The sequence below is a fragment of the Rattus norvegicus genome, chromosome 4 (genome assembly GCF_036323735.1).
Source record: "Rattus norvegicus strain BN/NHsdMcwi chromosome 4, GRCr8, whole genome shotgun sequence".
Taxonomy (NCBI): domain Eukaryota; kingdom Metazoa; phylum Chordata; class Mammalia; order Rodentia; family Muridae; genus Rattus; species Rattus norvegicus.
Genome location: NC_086022.1, coordinates 165166151 through 165188423, shown reverse-complemented (window position 1 = coordinate 165188423; position 22273 = coordinate 165166151). Strand labels below are relative to the sequence as shown.

General features: G+C 37.9%; 1 protein-coding gene across 1 annotated transcript; it reads left to right on the top strand.

Annotated features, from left to right (window-relative positions):
* The first annotated feature begins 328 nt into the window (after positions 1–328).
* Ly49si3 (immunoreceptor Ly49si3) lies at positions 329–21843 on the top strand. Its single transcript, NM_001009919.1, is given in 6 exon segments — positions 329–440; positions 2517–2606; positions 3224–3442; positions 4524–4666; positions 8320–8423; positions 21708–21843. Coding segments are annotated over 6 exon segments (804 nt in total).
* Positions 21844–22273: the final 430 nt, after the last annotated feature.

The following is a 22273-nucleotide window of genomic DNA, read 5'->3' as shown; positions in this document are numbered from 1 at the left end:
AATATTTAGAACCATTGCTGTGCCAATAGTATAATGAGTTAGTAAATTTTTAATTCTTTATATATTTCTTAACAAAATTTGTTGGGGCCATTAGAAATAAACTAATTTAACAGAAATCTGCAAATAGTTATCACCTGTAATGGAAATAAGGGTCATTCCATGTCATGGTGTTTGGATCATTAAGTAAATCAATCAGACCCTACCCTTTCTTAGTCCTCTGTACCACCAGATCTAGGTACTTTCCTAAAATGTGTATTTCAACATTTTTTCTAGAAATCATTGAAAGCCCAACTTTAACTGAAAACAAACTTCATACATCACTCAAAAAATGAGTGAGCAGGAGGTGTCTTACTCAAATGTGAGATTTCAAAAATGTTCAGATTTGCAGAACCAAGTGAGACCTGAGGAGACCCAAAGGGCCAGAGCAGCTGGCCACAGAGGTAAGATATTTTAGTGTCTAAAATCAATTGCTTTTATGCATTTTAAACCTTCAACAGTTTAAAAATCCCTTACTGGATTCTATTGAAAACTATCATGCTCCACTTTATCTGGGGTTGGTTTTCACAAGACTAGAAGGGAATTGGGAGTATTTTGGAGGATAATTAAGTACAAAATTGTTTAAAACAAAATTTAAAAAATAAATAATCAAGTTTTAAAACTAAAAAAGGAAGAATGACAAACTACTTCTACTCTTTAGCTTTTAGTCAGTTACTGAATAAATCAGATGAGGAGAGTACCACAATGGGAAAATGTAGGGAAAGAAATCTTGAGCATCAAGAAGTGAGAAAAAGAGTGAAATTTGCATGTTTCAGTCCTTCTTAGAAGGGGGAACAAAATACACACAGGAGGAAATAAAGCGAAAAAGAGTGAAGCAGAGCCCAAAAGAAAGGACATTGAGTGATTACACTACATGGGAAAAAATCCCATATGCAACTACCAAACCCAGTCAATATTGCTGATGCCATGAAGAGCTTGTTGAGAGGAGCTTGATGTGGATGTTTCCTACAGGGCCTGCCAGAGCCTTAATGATGGAGATAAGGCTGTTTGCAGCTAATCATCAAAATGAGCATGGGGACCCCAATGGAGGAAGTAGAGAAAGGACTGAAGGAGTTGAATGGGTTTGTAACCCCATAGGAAAAACAACAATATCAACCACCTCAGATCTTCCAGGGACTAAAACACAAACCAAGAGTACACAGGGAGAGACCCATGGCTTTAGCTGTATATGTAGGAGAGGCTGGAATTGTCTGGCATCAAGAGGAGTAGAAGCCCTTGGTACTGTGAAGGCACATTTCTCCAGAGTAATGCAATGGCCAGGGTGATGAGGTTGGAATGGGTGGTTGGGACGAAAAGTATCCACATAGAATGGGAATGTGGAATGAGAGAGAGGGAACCTGGAAAGAGGATAACATCTGAAATGAAAATACATAAAATCGCCAATAAAAATTAAAATTAAAAAAGATGTGATAAACCATATGGACATTTTTGGTTTTTCATTTGGTCAGGTAAAGAAAAATACTGAAAAATTTAAAACTAACAAGCCAGAGTCTGATAAAAGACTACTTTGTAGAGAAACAGAATCCTACAGAAATGAACCTTATGCATTATAAATAATAGTTTCATCCTCTAGGAAAGTGTTTTAATTGTTATAAATATCCCCAACATCTAATGTAACAGGCACCAACAGTTGTCCTTCAGAGGATGAAGTCTCCAAATGGAAATAAAATTGCAGATGAAGGAAGAGGGGATGAGAGGATTAGGGGGTGTGGAAATAACTACACCCTATTATGAGTTCCTGAAAATGTCAAAGAATCATGGATTAATAAAATGAAGAAGTATCACTTTTTCTTTACTTCTCTATTTCTTTTTTAGTTGTTGTATACATACTGTCATGGCTGTGTTCCAAGCCGAGATCGTAGAAGCATAAGTTTCAGATTCCAAATACCTTAGATACTGAACAATATTTAGTATTATATAGAGCAAAATCAAACTTACATGGAAAAAGAAATAGTTCAAGTATAGGCCCTTTCCAGGATTTATGCAGATCAATTCCATACTGGCTGTGGTTCTGTAACAGTTCTCAAGAACATCCATCCATCTTTCATTCCTCTCCATCTTCAGTTATCTTTCTTGGTGGATCCTATGGTCTAGTTTGTTATCTTGTACTTGCATTGCACCTATGCCACCAATGCCATCTCTTGAATGCACTTTTGGTTCTACAGAAATGGGTGAGGACACATGCCTGTCATCCAACTACTTCTAGTCTGAGATCAGACTATTCACAATACAAGGCTAAAGCAGAAATGAGTTCAGAATTTTGTGAAACTTCACACATGAAGGATTTCTTCATTGGCAGTATTTTAGGTAGCATTCTACAATTTTCAGGGCACTTTTCACTCTGTACCATCAACTTGTACATAATTTCCCCATGTTTCTCTGCTATACAAAATTTTATTAGTATTGAGATGTGCTGTTTTCATGGTGTTGTTTTTCTTGTTTTGTTTTGTTGACTTTAGAGAGGTCAGTCCCCTGGCAGCTCATTGTGGTAGCTCTTGTAATCCTCTGTTCCCTTCGGCTGGTAGCTGTTGTAATGTTCGTGACAAACAGTGAGTAATTGAGATACATATTATTTGAACTTCTACCTAAAACATAGTTTTGGAAAGGGATGATGCAGTTAAATACTCTGTCCATTTTGTAGCCTATAATTAGGAAATAAATCAGAACCTATGGACTTTAATAACTTTTCCTTATACTCTGCAGTGTTCTGTCCTTATTCATACTAATCTGTTAGCTCTGGGGCTCTTAGGAATTGCCCTGCTCTTTCTCACTCGCGGTAATGTTCCTTTTGACGACTTGGTGGAAGTGTACATTCTGAGTTCAGGGGATTGTTAATATTACATAAAAGTATTGTAAGACACAGCTTTGCAAAGAACTTATGGCATTCTTTTCCTTTTACTTTAATGCATATTGAGGTCATGGTTAAGTAAAAAGACTTCATCTGTACAGAGACAGTAAGTTTAAAGTTTATTGCATTCCTTCACATTTACAGAAAAAATAACATCCAGGCTGTGCTAAAACATAAGGTTATATGATGATATTTTGTATTCCATATGATCTAATAACAGTTGTCCCACATCCTAATAGTTTTTTTAATTCAAATTTTCATGGTGGGTTAAGAATTAGTAGAATATTTTACTTAGATATTTATTTGTGACTAATGTAGTTTTTCAGTATACTCACGAAAAACATGAACTGCATGAGACTCTAAGCCACAAGTATAATTGCACATCCATGCCGAATGACATTGACTTAAAGGAAGAAATGCTAAGAAATATGTCTATAAATTGTAGTCGAGGCAATGATCTTCTGCTATCACTAAAGAGAGAACAGACAAGATGGTACCGTGAAACTAAGACTGTTATACCTTCCTTTCAGCACACAGGTATGTACCAGGGGAAGACCAGGAATACAGAAGTGCATTATCATATATTGTTTCTTTCATGGAAGCTTTGAGGTCTAACCTTCAGCTTGAGATGCTGGTGATGCCATGGTTAATCATTTGAGGGGTTCTTATTTCATGTAGGCACTGGCAACTCAGAAATCTTTGTTTCAGTTAGCATAGTCTTAGTTTCTACAAGTCAGAGTATCATTGAAACTTCTACTGCCCCCTGGGCATGGAATTACCAGTTATCAACATGATCATGAGAACAGACTATCAACATCAAAACCTCCCTTGTATGTCTTTCATTTCTCTCAAGGTAAGAGAATTTAACAATGACATGGCACAATGCTAAGTTCACAGTACAGAGTGGACCAGTGTGGACACAATGCATTATAGCAGATCTAGAATTCTTTCACCACTTTAACTGGCTCTGAAGAACACGTGCTCATTTCCTGCCCTCCTGTTCCTGGTATCTTATAAGCTTAAGTTTCATAGAACTGGGCTGATTTAAAAACCTAATCTGGTTAGAAACATAAGTTATGGTCCTAGACCATAGTGTGTTTCTCCTTATTCACCATCTTCAAGTTCAACCATGTTTGTCACATAGGCCAGCATCTCTCTCTTGGGTTTGATGTGAGACATGACATCATTGTGTAGTCCAGGTTGACTTGGAACTCAAAGTGTATCCAATGTTGGCCTGGAAGTCATTACTTAACCTAGGATGACCCCAAGCTAATAGTTATCTTCGTGTGTCTCTCTCTTTGGAGTACTCAGGTTATAGGCATGTTATCATGACCAGCCAATTCATTTCTCTTGAAAGGATTAATAGTATTCTTTTCTCTACTGACTCATACATGATTGACACAGGAAATGGTTCTATATCTCTAGTGTTATCAACAATGTTGCATTGCTCTTGAATGTGCAGGGTTCTCTGGGCATTATAGAATCTCATTTTCTGAAACCTGGGAGATTTTACCCCATCCCCTCTTTCTTTCTTTCAACACAACATTAATTAATATTGTGTTCTGATAACACAATACCAGAAAACAACGAGTTTAACCATTTAACTTCACTTTCACAGGCAAAAATGTTGAAATATACTGGTTCTGCTATGGTATAAAATGTTATTATTTCATCCTGGACAAAAAAACCTGGATCAGATGTCAACAAGCCTGCCAGAAATCCAGATTATCCCTTCTGAAGATAGATGATGAGGATGAGCTGGTACTGTAGACACTTGCCCCTTTATTCTGTTCAATTTTGTCTCTAGCCCTGAATAATGAGATATTAAATCCATATTTTATATGTATATTATTTTTCTGTAATATGAACAAAACTTTGAGACAAATGTCCGCTACCGGAGACTCATTACTACAGATACACTTGTGTCTTTCAGTCTACTCCCTTTCTCAGGAGCCTATAAGAGAGTCCCTTAGAAAGCATGCCTTTTCCTGATTAAGTTTAAAACTTTGGTACAGCACATCCTCTGGCTGAGAGTTATTTTTCTTCATAGAGTTCTAAATAAACTCCCCCTGTCTAATGTTTGCTCTAATGTGAGACTTCCTGAGATGAGAAATCAGATGACAACAGGGAAAGTAACTAACCTCTCTGCCTGCCTATAATATGAGACAATATGAAAAATGTGTAATTAAGTGGTTGACCAGTTAGGTCCATGGTGATTTTCAATGAGACTGTCCCTATCATTACTGAACAGTATTCTTATGCTTTATAATTCCCATATCTGACATTTCCTGTTTTAATCATTACTAATGAAATCTCATTGAAGACTATATTTTTCTAGAGAAATAGTGGCAGATTCACCATGAAAACATTGTTATTTATAACACAGTATTATATTTATATATCAATTTAATACATGTTCAAATAACAACATAAAAGTATGTTTAATTACAAATAATAGAGTAATTATCCATTTGAAACACTTAACTGTAAGCATTTATTTAAAATTTTTATTATTTTTCGGTAGTAATAGTAATACTAGTAGTAGTAGTAGTAGTAGTAGTAGTAGTAGTAGTAGTAGTAGTAGTGTAGCTACAGCAGCAGCAACAGCAGCAGGAGAGGAGCAGGAGCGGGAGCAAAAATATTTTGCCCCCCTTGTTTTTTCAAACCCTGGCACATCAAGACAGCATGTTGGGCAGCAGGCTGTGAAAGGTACCCTGATTTCTGTTTGAGATAGATCAAATCCTTGGAAAGTCTAAATGGAACAGCAGGCAAATTCCCAGTCTCCCAGATCAAGGCCTCACTAGCTGCAGCTCCCCCACTGACCCCTATAGAGAGATTTGAGATAGACCACTCACATAGGGCAATGCTCCAAGCCCCTACTCCATAGGTAAGGACATGACCACAGGTCACATAGGTTCAAGACAGATCAGTCAAAGAAATAGTCAAGTCCCTGAATATGTAGACGAGGTCTTCCAAAACTCACATGAGAATCCAATAGGAAGTACCTGCTGTCACACACTGACCCATCCAAAAATTGTATTTAAGAATCATGTTAAGGAATAAAAGTGTGCAGGAATTATTCTATTGTTTGAGAGCTTCTGTCATAAGAGCTGTAACAATGCCTCTTGGGGAAGAGATCTGCTCTCCCAAAATTGCCACCAAAGCCCTCCTGTATCCTTCTTGAGCTAGTCAGTCCCCTCCTGGCTCAGCCTGACCTGAGCAACCAAAGTGGCAGCATCAAAAAGGAGAAGGACTGGCAGAGGGGGTGATGAAAGCTGTTCCCTCCCCCAACCTGAGTTCTCTCCCTTCTTGGTCCAAACCCATGAACACAGCCAGGCAATAGATCTCTGTGAGGAGCCCCAGGCACCAATAGCCCCTCAACTCCATGAGGCTAGGTGCATCCTCTTCCACTGAGGCCAGACAAGGCAGCTCAGTTATATGCAGGCAACAACTTTTGTCTGCTGCAATTGTTCAGATACCAAAAGAAGATAAATCTGCATATATGCTGGGAAGCCAAGGTCCAGCCCTACATATGTACTTTGTTTAGTGGTCTGTCTCTGAGATCCCCAAGGGTCCAGGTTAGTGTTACTCTTGGTCTTCATGTGGAGCTCTTATCCACTTAAGAGATCACAATCCATCCTCCTAGTCTTCCATAAGAGTCCCCACGCTCCATCCAAGGTTTGGCTTGGGGTTACTGTGCATGTATGACTAAGCTGGTTGGTATAGGCTCACAGAGGTCAGCATCCTAGACTCCTGTCTGCAAGCATAACTGAGTATCATTAATAGCTCATGGATTGATGCTTTTCCACAGGATGGGTCTCAATTTGAGCCAGTTATTTGTTGCCCTCTCCCTCAGTCTTACTCCATTTACAAATCCTGTATTTCTTATAGACAGGGTGAGTTTGTTTCAAAAGTTTTGTCAGTTTATTGATATTGCTATTGGTCCCCAGGGATTCTTTCCTGGCGACAGGAGGCTGTCTCACCAGTCTACATAAGTTTCTCAGCTAAGGACACCCCTACTGATTATTGTGTGCCTCTCTTATCACTGGTCACCACATTCCAGAAGATGTTCCCTACCGACTTCCTCAGCAGTTGCAGAATTCCACTGATTCTCATGACCATCAGGCCATCCTCCCATGCTTCCCCACACATGAAACTGCAATTCCACTCCCCTCATGAACCCCTCTCCTGCTCAGTTCCCTGTCTCCATTTGCCTTCCATAACCATTCCAATCTCCCTTCCAAGTGAGACCCAAGAATTCTTGCTTGTGCCCCTCTTTCTGTCCAGACTACTTGGGTCTGTGGTATGTAGCACAAAAATTCTTTTTTATGACTAATATCCACTCATAAGTTGAAACATACCAAAACTGTCTTTGTGGGACTTGGCAACCTCAGGATGATATTCTCAATTTCCATCCATTTGTTGGTATAACAGGTGTCTTTGTAATTCATAGATGAATACTATTCCATCGTGCAGATATTCCAAATACTTTTTTCAATTCTTCAATTGAGGGACATCTAAGAAGATTTTAGTTTCTGGATATTATGAATAAAACTGCAGACACCGCCGGAACCTGAAAGAAACAGACCGGATAAACAGTTCTCTGCACCCAAATCCCGTGGGAGGGAGAGCTATGAATAAAACTGCTATGAACATAATTGAGCAAGTGTCTTTGTGAAATGATTGAGCACTTTTTGGGTATATGTCTAGGAGTGGTATGGCTTGTTCTTGAATTAGAACTATTACCACTTTTCTGGTAAACCTCCAAATTTATTTCTAAAGACATTGTGCAAGTTCCCACTCCCTCCAACACTGGAGGAGTGTTCCCCTTACTCCATAACCTTCTTAGCCTATGCTATCACTTGAGTTTTAATATTACCCATGCCTACTGGTGTAAGGTGAGGTCTCAGAGTTGTTCTGAATTGCATTTCTCTGGTTGCTGAAGACATTGAACATACATTTATGTGCTTCATGACCATTCAAGATTCCTACATTAAGAATTTTCTATTTAGCTCAGGCATAGATAAAGCACTGGAAGAAATTGATAAATCAGTCCAAAAAATGCTAAATCAAAAAAATAGCATTAAATCTGCCTTCAATAGGAACATTGTGACTTCTAGTCCATTCATGGCTGCTTAGTGAGACTTGGTCTAAGAAACATACTCACACAGCATGCCATGATCTTAATATCTCAAGACACTTGAAAGTTTTATTTTAAATGACTTACAGAACTGACTTAGTTTTGATTTAAATGTGCTATTGTAGGAAGTCCTATCCAGAATGAACATGGTGGGACTGATGAATGAGAGAACAAGACAGCACAGAATGATACTGGAATGGTGGGAAATTTTCTTGTTTGTTCTTTCATCAAACCTACAGAAAATTCATCGTAGGGTGTGTTATTTCTTTTACAGAAGTTCCTTCAGCTCCAGGTTCTTTCAGACCAGTACTAGATTGGATTGTCATACAATAAAGCAAAAGAGGAATGGTCATGGATTGATAATGGCCAATCTGAATTGTGAGTTTCTAAACTCTTAAGACTAACAGTGGTGTGGGAACTGGGAGGTTTGTGTGCAGAGGCTTTTTTTTTCTCATTTCGCATGCCTTTCCTCATTTTCTATGAGCTCATAGTCAAGGACAAGTTGCATAAGGAAGTCTCTGAGAAAGTGTTACAGAGGCAAGTTGTATGTTCCTGAAACTGACCAAAAGTGGCTTAAAACTGCATACATCTCAGGACTGTTTCTTGTAACATAAGAAAGGCAGGCACTACAATGTCAATAACATAAATGGTGTGGAGTGACCAAATGATCATGACATATGAATTTAACCTGAGTCATTCAGACATTCATGTGACATTTCTTTTTGTTTTCAGCTTATATAAATATTCGTCATATATAAACACAGGGTCATGTTTATATAAACATACATATGTAGCCCAGCCATCCATTTAAGCTCTTTTGAAAATCCCAAGGTGTTTCCTTATTTATAATCTGCTAGAAAACTTTTCCAAGATTATCTTTATTAGTAATATGCATTTTTATTGAGTATCATAAAACATCAAATAATATATGAGCATACAAAACCCTAACCTCCTCAAAACTCAAACAGGAATCATACTAACTCATGTCTTCAAGTTAACTGTCTATAGGTTCATCGTTGTATGCAATCTATTGGAACAAGTAACACACAGTACCCAAACACTCCATAAAGAATTATCTTTCTCTTTTCCTGCAGCTTTCACCTAAGAATAGTGATTTCTTAAGAAGATATAAATTTAAAGATATATCATCTTGTTAAGAATCCTGAAATACATAGAGCTTTTTGCCTCATCTGGTTCTTATATTTTATTCTATGTCCTGTTCTGTGCTCTCTCCAGAAATTTGCTGGTGTTATAGAGGCAAGGAATTTGATGCAGATATCTCCTTTAGGACTCAGCACATATACACTTCTCTTATGCACTGTGACAAATTCTACCAATCTACATGTACGATAGCCCACTTTGTAAAGAAGGTTCTCTGCCTTAGAGAAGCATTTCAACTTTATGAGTTCTCATTTGTTGACTGTTCATCTTATAGCATGAGTCATTGATATTGTTTTCAGGAAAATTTGCACCCTTCCCATGTGTTTCAGGCTCTTGTCTACTTTCTCTTCTAGTAGACTTAGCATATCTCTTTTTATGTAGAAGACCTTGATGTACTTGGACTTGATCTTTGGAAATGGAGAATATGAATCAATTTGAATTCTTCTACATGGTCACCCTCCAGTTAACCCAGCACCATTTGTTGAAACTGCTACCTTTTTCCACAGAATGGTTTTAACTTCTTTGTCAACGTTGAAGTGACCATAGGCTGTGGTTTATTTCTGGGTCTTCAATTCTATTCCACTGATCTATATGCATTTCTCTGCACAAATGCCAGGTCATTTAGTTTTTTTTTTTATCACTATTGCTCTGTAGAACAGCTTCAGGTGTGAAATGGTGATCACTGCAGAACTTCATTAATTATTGGGAATAATTTTGCTACTTTTTTTTAAAAATTCCAAATGAATTTGAGAATTTCTCATTATAACTGTGAAGAATTGTATTGGAATTTTGATGAGGATTGCACTGAATATTTTGGTTTTAGATTTCTTTTGGTAAGGTGGCCATTTTTATTATGTTAACCCTGCTGATGCATCACCATGGGAGACTGTTCTATCTTCTGAGGAATTCTTGAATTCTTTTCTTCAGACACTTGAAGTACTTGTCATATAAATCTTTCACTTACCTGGTTAGATTCATACCAAGGTTTTTTTCATAATACCTGAAACTATTGTGTAGGGTGTTGTTTCCATATTTTTCACAGTCTGGATATCCTTTCAATATAGGAAGCCTATTAATTTGATAGAATTTATTTTATATAATTAGTGACTATTGTGAAAGATGTTGCTTCCATAATTTCATTGTCTGCCCATTTATCCTTTCAGTAGGGGAAGGCTGATCTGTTAGAGTCAATTTATATCCAGGCACTTTGCAGAAGTTGTTCAGCAACTGTAGCAGTTCTTTGGTTGAATTTGTGGGGTCTCTTATGTAAATTATCATATTATCTGCAAAGAGTGATATTTTGACTTCCTCCTGTTCAATTTTTATTTCCTTGATTTACTTTGTTGTCTAATTGCTCTGGCTAGAAGTTGGAATAGTATAATTTTGACAAAATCACAACTTATATATTGTAAACTATCTTTACCAGCCCTAAAATAGATAGAGGGCTGATATCTAAAATTTACAGAAACCTCAAAAGTTAGACTGCAGAGAGCCTAATAACCCTATGGAAATGGGACTCACAGCTAAACAAAGAATTCTCAAGTAAAAAATCTTGCATAACCAGGTAGTACCTAAAAAATGTTCAACATCCTTAGTTATTGGGGACAGCAAATCAAATTATCCTGAGTTCCCACCTCATACCAATCACAATGGCAAAGATCAAAAACAAATTTGACAGCAGATGTTGATGAGGATGTGGAGGAAGTGGAACACTCCTCCATTTCTAGTAGGACTTCAGGCTGGTAAAACCCCTTTGCAAATCAAGCTGGCAATTCCTCAGAAAACTGGAAATAGTTCTAACTGAAGACTCAGTTATAGCACTCCTGGACATACACCCAAAAGTTATTTCAAAATATAAGAAGGACACAGGCTCCACCATGTTTTTAGCAGCCTTATTTATAATCACCAGAAGCTCAAAATAATCCAGTTGTCCCTTAAAAGAAATGGATTCTGAAAATATAGTTCAATTATATAATCGAGTACTACTCCACTACCAAAAACAATGATTCATAAAATTCATAGGTAAATGGATGGAACTAGAAAATATCATCCCAAGTGAGGTGACCTAAACATAAGAAAATACACATGGTTTGCACACAAAGATAAGTAGGTATTAGCTATAAGGTCAAATTATGCAAGATACAATCCATAGACCACATGAAGCACAAGAAAAAAGATGACCAAAGTGTGAATGCTTCACTCCTTCTAAAAAAGGGAGGACAAAAATATACATAGGAGTATAAATGGAGACAGACTTTGGAGCAAAGGCTCAAGAAATGGCTATTTGGCTATATTTTGCTATTCCTGAGACAGCCACACCTGGGGATTCAGCATATATACACATATATGCATATATATATATATATATATATATATATATATATATATATACATAACCACTAAAACTAGACAATATTGATGAAGCCTATAAGGGCATGCTGAAAGGAGACTGATATAGGTGTCTACAGGGTGACTAATCCAGAGCATGACAAATAAAGAGGCAAATGCTACCAGAAGACTACTAAAGTGAGAATGACGTCCCCGTTGGAGGAATTAGAGAAAGGAGTAAAGAAACTGAAGGGGCTTGCAACCCCATAACAACAACAATACTAACCAACCAGAGTTACTAAGGTTAAACCACTGCCCAAAGACTACACATGGACAGAGCCATGGATCCAGCTGCATATGTAACAGAGGATGGACTTGTTGGGCACCAAGGGGAGGAGAAGCCCTTAGTTTTGCCAAGGCTGGACTCCCAAGTGTAAGGGAATGTCAGGGAGAAGAGTAGGAATGGTGTTGGTTATCAAGGGTGAACACCCTTAAAGAAGAAGGGGAGGGGAATAGGAGAGGGTGTTTATTTATGGGAAACTAGGAAGGGGAATAAAATTTGAAATGTAAATAAAAGGTAGCCAATAATAACAAAAAAGTGATAAAACCAAGATGTGGATGCTTCAATCCTACATAGAATAGGGTACAAAATAATCGTAGGAAGTAGAGTGAAGGAGGAACCTGGGAGGAAGAGAGAAAGGGGACATCAAACGGAGGTAGGATCAAGTACAAGAAGCATGTAAAGAATGTCAGGAAATTGAATATAAATATGTAGTAGTGAGTGATGGGGAAGTACAGGTAATGACTAGAAAGTCTCAGATACCAGGGATGCAAGAGGTACCCAGGTCCCAGTGGGGATGACTATAGATGAAATATGTAGGAAAGTGGACATATAATTTGTGACAACCACATCCAGGGATAGGCGTGACCCTTAGTTGAGGTATGGGGCCACCAAGCAATCTCAATGTTTTTTACCCAGAATGTTCCTTTACAAAGGAAAGGCAGGTTCAAAAGTTGGAAGGAGACTAAAGAAAGACCATCCACAGACTATCCCACCTAAGGATCCATCCCCATTTGTAGACACCGAAACTTGATACTATTGCTGATGCCAAGAAGTGCTTGCTAAGCAGAGCCTGGTATGACTATTCTCTGAGAGTTTCTACTATCACATGACCAACACAGATACAGTTATTCATAGCCAACCATTGTCCTGAGCCCATGGACGTCAATGGAAGAGCTAGGGGAAGACTGTAGGAGCTGAAGGTAATTATAACCCCATAAAAAGATCAATATCAACTAAGTGGAGGATCTAGAACTCCCAGAGACTAACAACCATCCAGAGAGTATACATGGAAGGATCCAGGGTTCCAGATACATAGGTATCAGAGGATGACTTTATCTGACATCAGAGGGAGGGGAGGTCTTTGGTCCTGTGGAGGCTTGATGCCCCAGCATAAGGAGATACTAGAGAGGTGAGACTGGCATTGGTAAGTGGGTGGAGGAGTACCCTCCTGTAGCTGAAAGTAAGGGTGTTATAGTAGATGGTAAGCGGGATTGTGGTGGGGTAACAATGAGGCAGGATATCATTTGAAATGTAAATGAATGACATCGCAAAAAAAAAAAACGGGAAAAAAAGATTCATCTTTGATCAAGTTGAGAGCAGCACAAGTCTAGGCCATAGCGATAAATTCTAGGAGCGCATTTTACCCACTGACTACATAGCAGGACAATTGGGACAAGTGGCCTCTGACCACCTTCAATCTCAGGCTTTGGAGTTAGATTACAGCATCAGACATGGTTCCCTCTTATCGTAAAGGACCTAGTTCCAGTAAGAAAGCATCAATTTATCCTGCAACATATCTTGCTTAACAGGTCAGCATTGTAGCATGCAGGGTCCAGTGCTGAATAGGTCTACTCATATCTTTTCTTCTCTGCAACCAGCAAAACCAGTTTCTAGCCCTTTGAAAGCCAAACGAGGGGAAGATATGTCCATATTGATTGGGATTGACTTCTCTATGTGTTGGTGTCAAAGTGGGAAGTGTCTTCAGCAATAGGTTTTTCCATGTGGTTATGATAGATACCCAAGGGGAGGAGCAGTATCCTGTGCTGTGTAGAAGACCCTTGTCATCTCCCAGACCAGTAAGTAATTCCTCTTGAAGAGTCCTTTGCCTTGCAACTGGGTTCCTTTTAAAAACTCATATCTTCTTTTGAATGGATTCTCTCCTCAGTAAGTGCTCCCTGTTCCTCCCAAACTTACTACCCACCCAAAGTCATACTATTTCTTTCTCCTCTAAACAACAAAAAAGGGGGAAATAAAATCAATCACGCGATCAAAATACACAAAAATCACAAAAAGACAAAAACATTTCCCCTCCCCAAAACCAAAACAATTACACAAACAACACACACACACACACACACACACACACACACACACACACACACACACACACACACACACCACTCCAAACCACCAAGGAATAATGGAGTTTGTTTTCTGTTGACCATCTATGAACTTACTATCTTGTGAGTTTTTATAGGGACATTTACATATCCTTAGTTTTGGTTAATCTATCCTTTATTCTCTCATGTGACTTATTTTTCAATCCTCATTCACCTTTGTACTTGAATCCTCAAAATATACCTTCTGCTTTCAATTTATATATATATATATATATATATATATATATATATATATATATATATATAATTTTTTCTGGTTGCTGATTTTTTTAGAAATACAAATTTTCAGAAATCACCTCAATATTATTTATTCTTTACTAATTTTTCTATATAGATATATGTTAATTTGCTTTCTATATAATATAAAATAGATGGAATTTTTGTTATTTTGTTCATATTTTGAAATAAGGAATCATCTCAAGATTCAGGCATTCCTTGAACTCGTGATCCTCTTAGTTCTGTCAGGTATTGGGAATACAGGCATGCATGCCTAGCCTATCTTTAATTTCTTGAAAGATGTCAGTTATTCTTATTTTACACGTGCTAGTGATAATTCTAGTGTCTCTAATCTTATGGATTTAATGTTCTATTTCTGTTGTCTTCTGTTCATTATGTCATTTTCTTTGGGGCATTTACTGGATTTCTTTGCAAATTGCTCTAGAAACAGTCTGAGGCATGGCATCTAGACTGATTATTTTCTTAGGAAACTATAATTCAGTGCGTGGGCATGTGGCAGGTATTTCTCATTTTTGATCAGCCTCTGCTGATCCTTTGAAGTGACAGCTCTGCTGAAGCCTAAGCCTGTTGGCTTGGTGCTCCTGACTGTGCATCAAGTGGGGTTTTAATTATTAGTTAATATTTGATTATGACCATTTTCTATAGCCATGTCTAACCTGGGTTTAAATCCTCCTAATTTAGCCACACAAATGATAAGGTTAGTGACCTGCCTCACTTTCCATACTGTCATAACAATTTTATATATTTTAGTGTACATTTGAAAGTAAGTTATACTAATAATGTAGTTGTGCCACTTATACACTGTCTAAATTATTTTTCTCCTACTTTGTGGGGTATGAAGTATGAAGTCAGGCTGTTGGTTTGTGTGAGCAATGTTACTGGCCCAAGAATTTTTTTATGAGTTCAGAGAAAATTAACAGTTTTATTGATGAACTTTTGATTAAGTCCATAATGTGTACACTTTGGATAATAAACCTTATTTTCAAAAACCTTGGCTTAAATCAATATGCTTTAAACTTAAAATAACTGCACATTTTACTTTTTGTCTACTATTGATTTATCTGTAATGGAATTATTATCTAAGAGGCTGTGTATTTTTCAGTGTCACAAATATAGATAATGATGACTGTGGTAAAGCCACTCCATATCTGTGCAAAGAGAGTATTGCTTTTCTCAGAATTTCTGTGAGAAGGGAAGGAAAGATAAAAGTGGAACCTTTTGTTATACTTGTTAATTTCCTGTAATGATTTGGGACTACATAGTGACCAAATGTTTTAACCACAGGTCTTTTTATTTTTTTACTAGACCTTTATTAATTTGGATATTTCTTATTTCATTTCGATTTTCATTCCCTTTCCAGTTTCTGGTCCAACATACCCCTAACTCCTACCCCTCTCCTTCTATATGACTGTTCCCCTCCCCATCCTCTCCCCATTACCGCCCTCCCCCAACAATCACGTACACTGAGGGTTCAATCGTGTCAGGACCAAGGGCTTCCCCTTCAACTGTTGCTCTTACTATGCTATTCATTGCTACCTATGCGGTAGGAGCCCAGGGTCAGTCCATGTTCGCTGTTTGGGTAGTGGCTTAGTCCCTAGAAGCTCTGGTTGGATGGCATTGTTGTTCATATGGGGTCTCGAGCCCCTTCAAGCTCTTTTAGTCCTTTCTCTGATTCCTTCAAACTGGGTCCCGTTCTCAGTTCAGAGGTTTGCTGCTGGTATTCGCTCGCCTATGTATTTGCAGTATTCTGGCTGTGTCTCTCAGGAGAGATATACATCCACTTCCTGTCAGTCTGCACTTCTTTGCTTCATCCATCTTATCTAGTTTGGTGGCTTTATATCTATGGGCCACATGTGTGGCAGGCTCTGAATGGGTGTTCCTTCTGCCTCTGTTGTACACTTTGCCTCCCTATTCCCTCCCATGGTTATTCTTGTTCCCTTTTAAAGAAAGAGTGAAACTCTCATTTTGGTCATCCGTCTTGAGTTTCATGTGCTCTTTGCATATAGGGTAATTTGTGCATTTTGGATAATATCCACTTATCAATGAGTACATACCATGGGTGTTTTTCTGTGATTGAGTTACCTCACTCAGGATGATATTTTCCAGTTCCATCCATTTGCCTAGGAATTTCATAAATTCATTGATTTTGATAGCTGAGTAGCATTCCATTCTGTAGATGTACCACATTTTCTGTATCCATTCCTCTGTTGAAGGGCATCTGGGTTTTTTCCATCTTCTGGCTATAATAAATAAGGCTGCTATGAACATAGTGGACCATGTGTCTTTGTTATATGTTGGGGTATCTTTTGGGTATATGCCCAAGAGAGGTATAGCTGGGTCCTCAGGTAGTTCAATGTCCAATTTTCTGAGGAACCTCCAGACTGATTTCCAGAATGGTTGTGCCAGTCTGCAATCCAACCAACAATGGAGGAGTGTTCCTCTTTCTCCACATCCTCGCCAGCATCTGCTGTCACCTGAGTTTTTGATCTTAGCCATTCTCACTGGTGCGAGATGGAATCTCAGGGTTGTTTAGATTTGCATTTCCCTTATGACTAAAGATATTGAACATTTCTTTAGGTGTTTCTCAGTCATGTGGCATTCCACAGCTCTGAATTCTTTGTTTAGCTCTGAACCCCATTTTTGATAGGGTTATTTGTCTCCCTGCAGTCTAATTTCTTGAGTTCTTTGTACATTTTGGATATAAGCCCTCTATCCATTGTAGGATTGGTAAAGATCTTTTCCCAATCTATTGGTTGCCATTGTGTCTAACAACAGTGTCCTTTACCTTACAGAAACCTTGTACTTTTATGAAATCCCATTTGTCGATTCTTGGTCTTAGAGCATAAGCCATTGGTGTTCGTTCAGGAAATTTTCTCCAGTCCCCATGTGTTTGAGATTCTTCCCCACTTTTTCTTCTATTAGTTTGAGTGTACCTGGTTTGAAGTGGAGGTCCTTGATTCACTTGGACTTAAGCTTTGTACAGGGCTATAAGCGTGGACCTATCTGCATTCTTCTTCATGCTGACCTCCAGTTGAACCAGCACTATTTGCTGAAAATGCTATCTTTTTTCCATTGGATGGTTTTGGCCCCTTGATCAAAAATCAAGTGCCCATATGGGTGTGGGTTCATTTCTGGGTCTTCAATTCTATTCTACTGGTCTATCTGTCTGTCTCTGTACAAATACCATGCAGTTTTTATCATTAGTGCTTTGTAATATTGCTTGAGTTCAGGGATAGTGATTCCCCCAGAAGTCCTTTTATTGTTGAGGATAGCTTTAGGTATACTAGGTTTTATGTTATTCCAGAAGAATTTGCATATTGTTCTGTCTAACTCTATGAAGAAGTGGGTTGGTATTTTGATGGGGATTGCATTGAATCTATAGATCGCTTTTGGTAAAATGGCCATTGGTACTATATTTATCCTGCCAACCCATGAGTATCTTCTTCAATTTCTTTCTTCAGAGACTTGAAGTTCTTATAATATAGATCTTACACTTGATTGGTTAAAGTCACACCAAATTATTGTACATCATTTGGGACTATTATGAAGGGTGTCGTTTCCCTAATTTCATTCTCGGCTTGTTTTTCTTTTGTGTAGAGGAAGGCTACTGATTTATTTGAGTTGATTTTATACCCATTCACTTTGCTGAAGGTGTTTATCAGGTTCAGTAGTTCTCTGGAAGAACTTTTGGAATCACTTAAGTATACAATCATATCATCTGTAAATAGTGATATTTTGACTTCTTCCTTTCCTATCTGTATTCCTTTCATCTTCTTTTGTTGTCCGCTTGCTCTGTTGTCCTTGCTAGGACTTGGATATCTATATTGAATAAGTAGGGAAAGAGTGCACAGTCTTATCTAGTCCCTGAATTTAGTTGGTTTGCTTCAAGTTTCTCTCAATTTAGTCTAATATTAGATACTGGTCTGCGTATATGGCTTTTACTATGTTTGGTATGGGCCTTGAATCCCTGTTCCAGGACTTTTATCATGAAGGGATGTTGAATTTTTTCAAATGCTTTCTCAGCATCTAATGAAATGATCACATGTTTTTTATCTTTCAGTTTGTTTATATAGTGGATTACGTTGATGGTTTTCCGTATATTAAACCATCCCTGCATCCCTGGAATGAAGCCTACTTAATCATGTTGGATGATTGTTTTGATGTGCTGTTGGATTCGGTTTGCAAAATTTTTATGGAGTATCTTTGTATCGATATTCATAAGGGAAATTGGTCTGAAGTTCTCTTTCTTTGTTGGGTCTTTGTGTGGTTTAGGTATAAGAATAATTGTGGCTTCATAGAAGAAATTTGGTAGCACTCCATCTGTTCCAATTTCATGGAATAGTTTGGATAGTGTTGGAATGAGGTCTTCTATGAAGGTCTAATAGAATTCTGCACTGAACCACTGACCTGGGCTCTTTTTGGTTAGGATACTTTTAATGAGTGCTTCTATTTCTTTAGGAGTTATGGTGTTGTTTAAATGGTTTATTTGTTCCTGATTTAACTTGGGTACCTGGTATCTGTCTAGGAAATTGTCCATTTCCTCCAGATTTTAAAGTTTTGTTGAATATAGGCTTTTGTAGTAGGATCTGATGATTTTTTGAATTTCCTCTGGCTCTGTTGTTATGTCTCCCTTTTCATTTCTGATTTTGTTAATTTGGACACTCTCTGTATCCTCCGGTTAGTCTGGATAAGGGTTGATCTATCTTGTTGACTTTCTCAAAGAACCAGCTTTTGGGTCTGTACATTTTTTGTATAGTTTTTTTTGTTTCTACTTGGTTGATTTTAGCTCTGAGTTTGATTGTGTCCTGCCTTCTACTCCTCCTGGGTGTGTTTGCTTCTTTTTGTTCTAGAGATTTTAGGAGTGCTGTCAAGCTGGGGATTTATGCTCTCTCATGTTTCTTTCTGCAGGCACTCAGAGCTATGAGTTTTCCTCTTAGCACAGCTTTCATTGTTTCCCATGAGTTTTTAACCATAGGTCTTAGGCCACCATGCAAATAGGTTGATGGACTGGAAAGGGAAAAATGTTCTTTTGAAATCTGACTTAAAATGACAAAGGCCATTTTTCTTCCTGTTATTCCAAACAGCTTTGAAGTTCATTGGTTGGGTGCACATATCTGCATCTGACTCTTTCAGCAGCTTCTTTGGTCTTTTAGAGGGCAGTCATAATAATTCACCTTTTGTGAACACCCCATAGCCTAGGTAATTGTGCCAGGTCTCAGCATCTCCCTTTGAGCTGGATGCCACTTAGGACCTGATGCTGGACATTCATTTCATCATGCTCCATTTCCATTCCTGAATTACTTATAGACAATGTCAGAGCTTTGAATTTGGGATAGCAACCCTATGCCTCACTTGATACTTTGTCTCTCTGTGGTACGTTAGCACTATAAGTTCCCTTCCACACTGTAGAGCATTTTATCAAGGGTAAACCCTTGTGTCCTGAGAGTCTCTCACTTTCCAGCTCTCTGGAATATTCTACAAGTTTCTCCCAACCTCTCTACACCTGAGTTTTCCAGTTATCTTTCTTCTGCTGGCCCTCAGGGCTTCAGTCCTTTTCTCCCACCCAATACCACATCATGTTCTTCTCTCCCCCAACCCCATGTCCTTATACAACCCCTGTCCCTACCTCTCTCCTCCTCTTGTAGTTGTGTTCTTTTCTCTCTGAAGTGGGACTGAGTTTTCCTCACTTGGGCCCTTCAGTTTGTTAACATTTTTGAGTTTTGTGAACTGTGTTGTGTATTTTTGGCTAATATCCAGTAATCAGTGAGAACATACCGTGCATGTTCTTTGGGTCTGAGTCACTTCACTCAGGATGATATTTTCTAGTTCCATTTGCCTACAGTTCTCAGGATATCCTTATTCTAAATATCTGAGTAGTATTCCATTGTGTAAATGTTGCATAGTTTCTGTATCCATTCTTCTGTCCTGGGACATCTGGGTTGTTTCCAGATTCTTACTAATACAAATAAGGCTGCTAAGAATATAGTGGAACATAGTATAGTGGGGAATCTTTTGGGTACATCCACAAGAGTGTTATTTCTTGGTCTTTGTGTAGGTCTATTTCCAATTTTCTGAGGAATCTCTAAATTGACTTCCAGAGTTTGTGTACCAGTTTATAATCCTACTAGGAATGGAGGTGTGTTTCTATTTATCCACATCCTAGTCAACATGTATTGTCCCCTGATGTTTTGATCTTATCCATTCTGACTAATATAAAATGGAATCTCAAGGTCATTTTGATTTGCATTTCAGTGATCACTAAGGATTTTGAACATTTCTTTAGGTCCTTTCAGCAATTTGAGATTTCTCTGTTGTGCATTATCAGTTTAGTTCTATATCCCGTTTTTTGATTGATTTTCTTTGGGTGGTACCTCAGGATTGTTTTGATTCACATTTCCCTGATGACAGTCACCAAACCCAGTCACTACTGGGGATGCCAAGAGGTGGATGCTAATAGAAGTCTGATATAGTTTTCTCTTAAGAGATTCTGCCAGGGGACTGGGGATTTAGCTCAGTGTTAGAGCGCTTGCCTAGGAAGCGCAAGGCCCTGGGTTCGGTCCCCAGCCCTGAAAAAAAGAACCAAAAAAAAAAAAAGAGACTCTGTAGACCTGGAGGGACTTAAATATTAAGGATCTCAGTTTTGAGTGCATTCTTTAGTTAGTCACCTCTAGGTTTCTTAGGGGAAACACTAGCTTCAATGCTGCCCTGACCATCTAAGTTTTCCTGCTAACAACTCAGATGGAGTATAAATCTGATTTCCTTTAGTTTACACAAGAGAATGCTAATGATTTATTATTAAATAATTCATTTTTAATTCTTGTTTTGCTACATAGGCCAAGCTGTTCCAGAACTCATAGTCCTTCTGTTTTACTGGTAGTTATCTCTGTTTTCTATGATATTATTTTATTTAGATGCATTTTTTAAATAAAAGGGTAGTTGTGGTCTCTGATATACCATCCTGCAGAAATTAGAGTTGTGTTGCATACAGGGAGTTCATTAGATTACCATGTTTCCATCATTAATTATGAGGTCAGCAGGAAGAAAGGAAAACGGTCCCATACATAAGAAACTAGTCCTCTTATGTAATTGTATGTCAAACCTCCCCTTTCACTTTAAAACATAAACATATAAGTTCTTCTTCTATGTGCCAAGCACGTCTGTTTTACTGTTATTCTAGAATTTTTATTGATAAAAATATTAATGTGAAAGGAAGTTTAGCATAAAAAATTCTTTAATAATAAATAAATTTTACCTGTTTACCAAAAAATTGGGCGTCTAAAACAAGATGGAAATTTTTGTGTGATTAGGAGACAATTTCCTTTTATGAGCTTAGAGAAAAGATATTTTGGTGGTGAAGTTATGATTAATAATTCTATATTCCATATACTTTTGTAAATATGATTTTGAAAACATGACTTATTTCAGGGAATTTTCAAAATTAAAGAGTTGCCAATTGTTGTTTTTGTTCTTTAGTTCCTTGAACCTAAAAAAATACAATGAAAAGTATGGAGGATGTATGTTCTTATCTCAAACAAGACTAGAAAATGCTATGTGCATGAACCGTTACCCATGTATTTGTCAGAAGAGACTGGATAAATTCCCTGATTGACTCTCCAACAAGAGATAAAGGTAAAAACGGAATGTGCTGATCCTCATTTGTTTCCTCTAATAATGTGTGACTGCTTTCACACAGGTGTTTTGTTCACAGGATTTAGTCTGCTGTGCAAACAGTGAGATGAGCTGGAAGAGTGTGGGAATGTTCTCTGGAATCTGATGTGGCAGAGCAGAGGCTTCTTCCATCCTGGTGAAGACAGGACACATTTTCTCTGGTGCACGGACATGGTTTGCTTCAAAGTCTCCAGGACTCTGCTCTTTCTGTTTTCTTAAACTCATACAGAATTAGATCAAATCCCAATAACCAAGAATTTCTTTAATTTTTTTCTTCACCCTATTCTTTGCATCCTGAGTGACTCCCTGAGTCCTGTCATAAAAGGTGACTATAGAATGCTTGTCCCATAACTCACCACTGAAATCTGTGT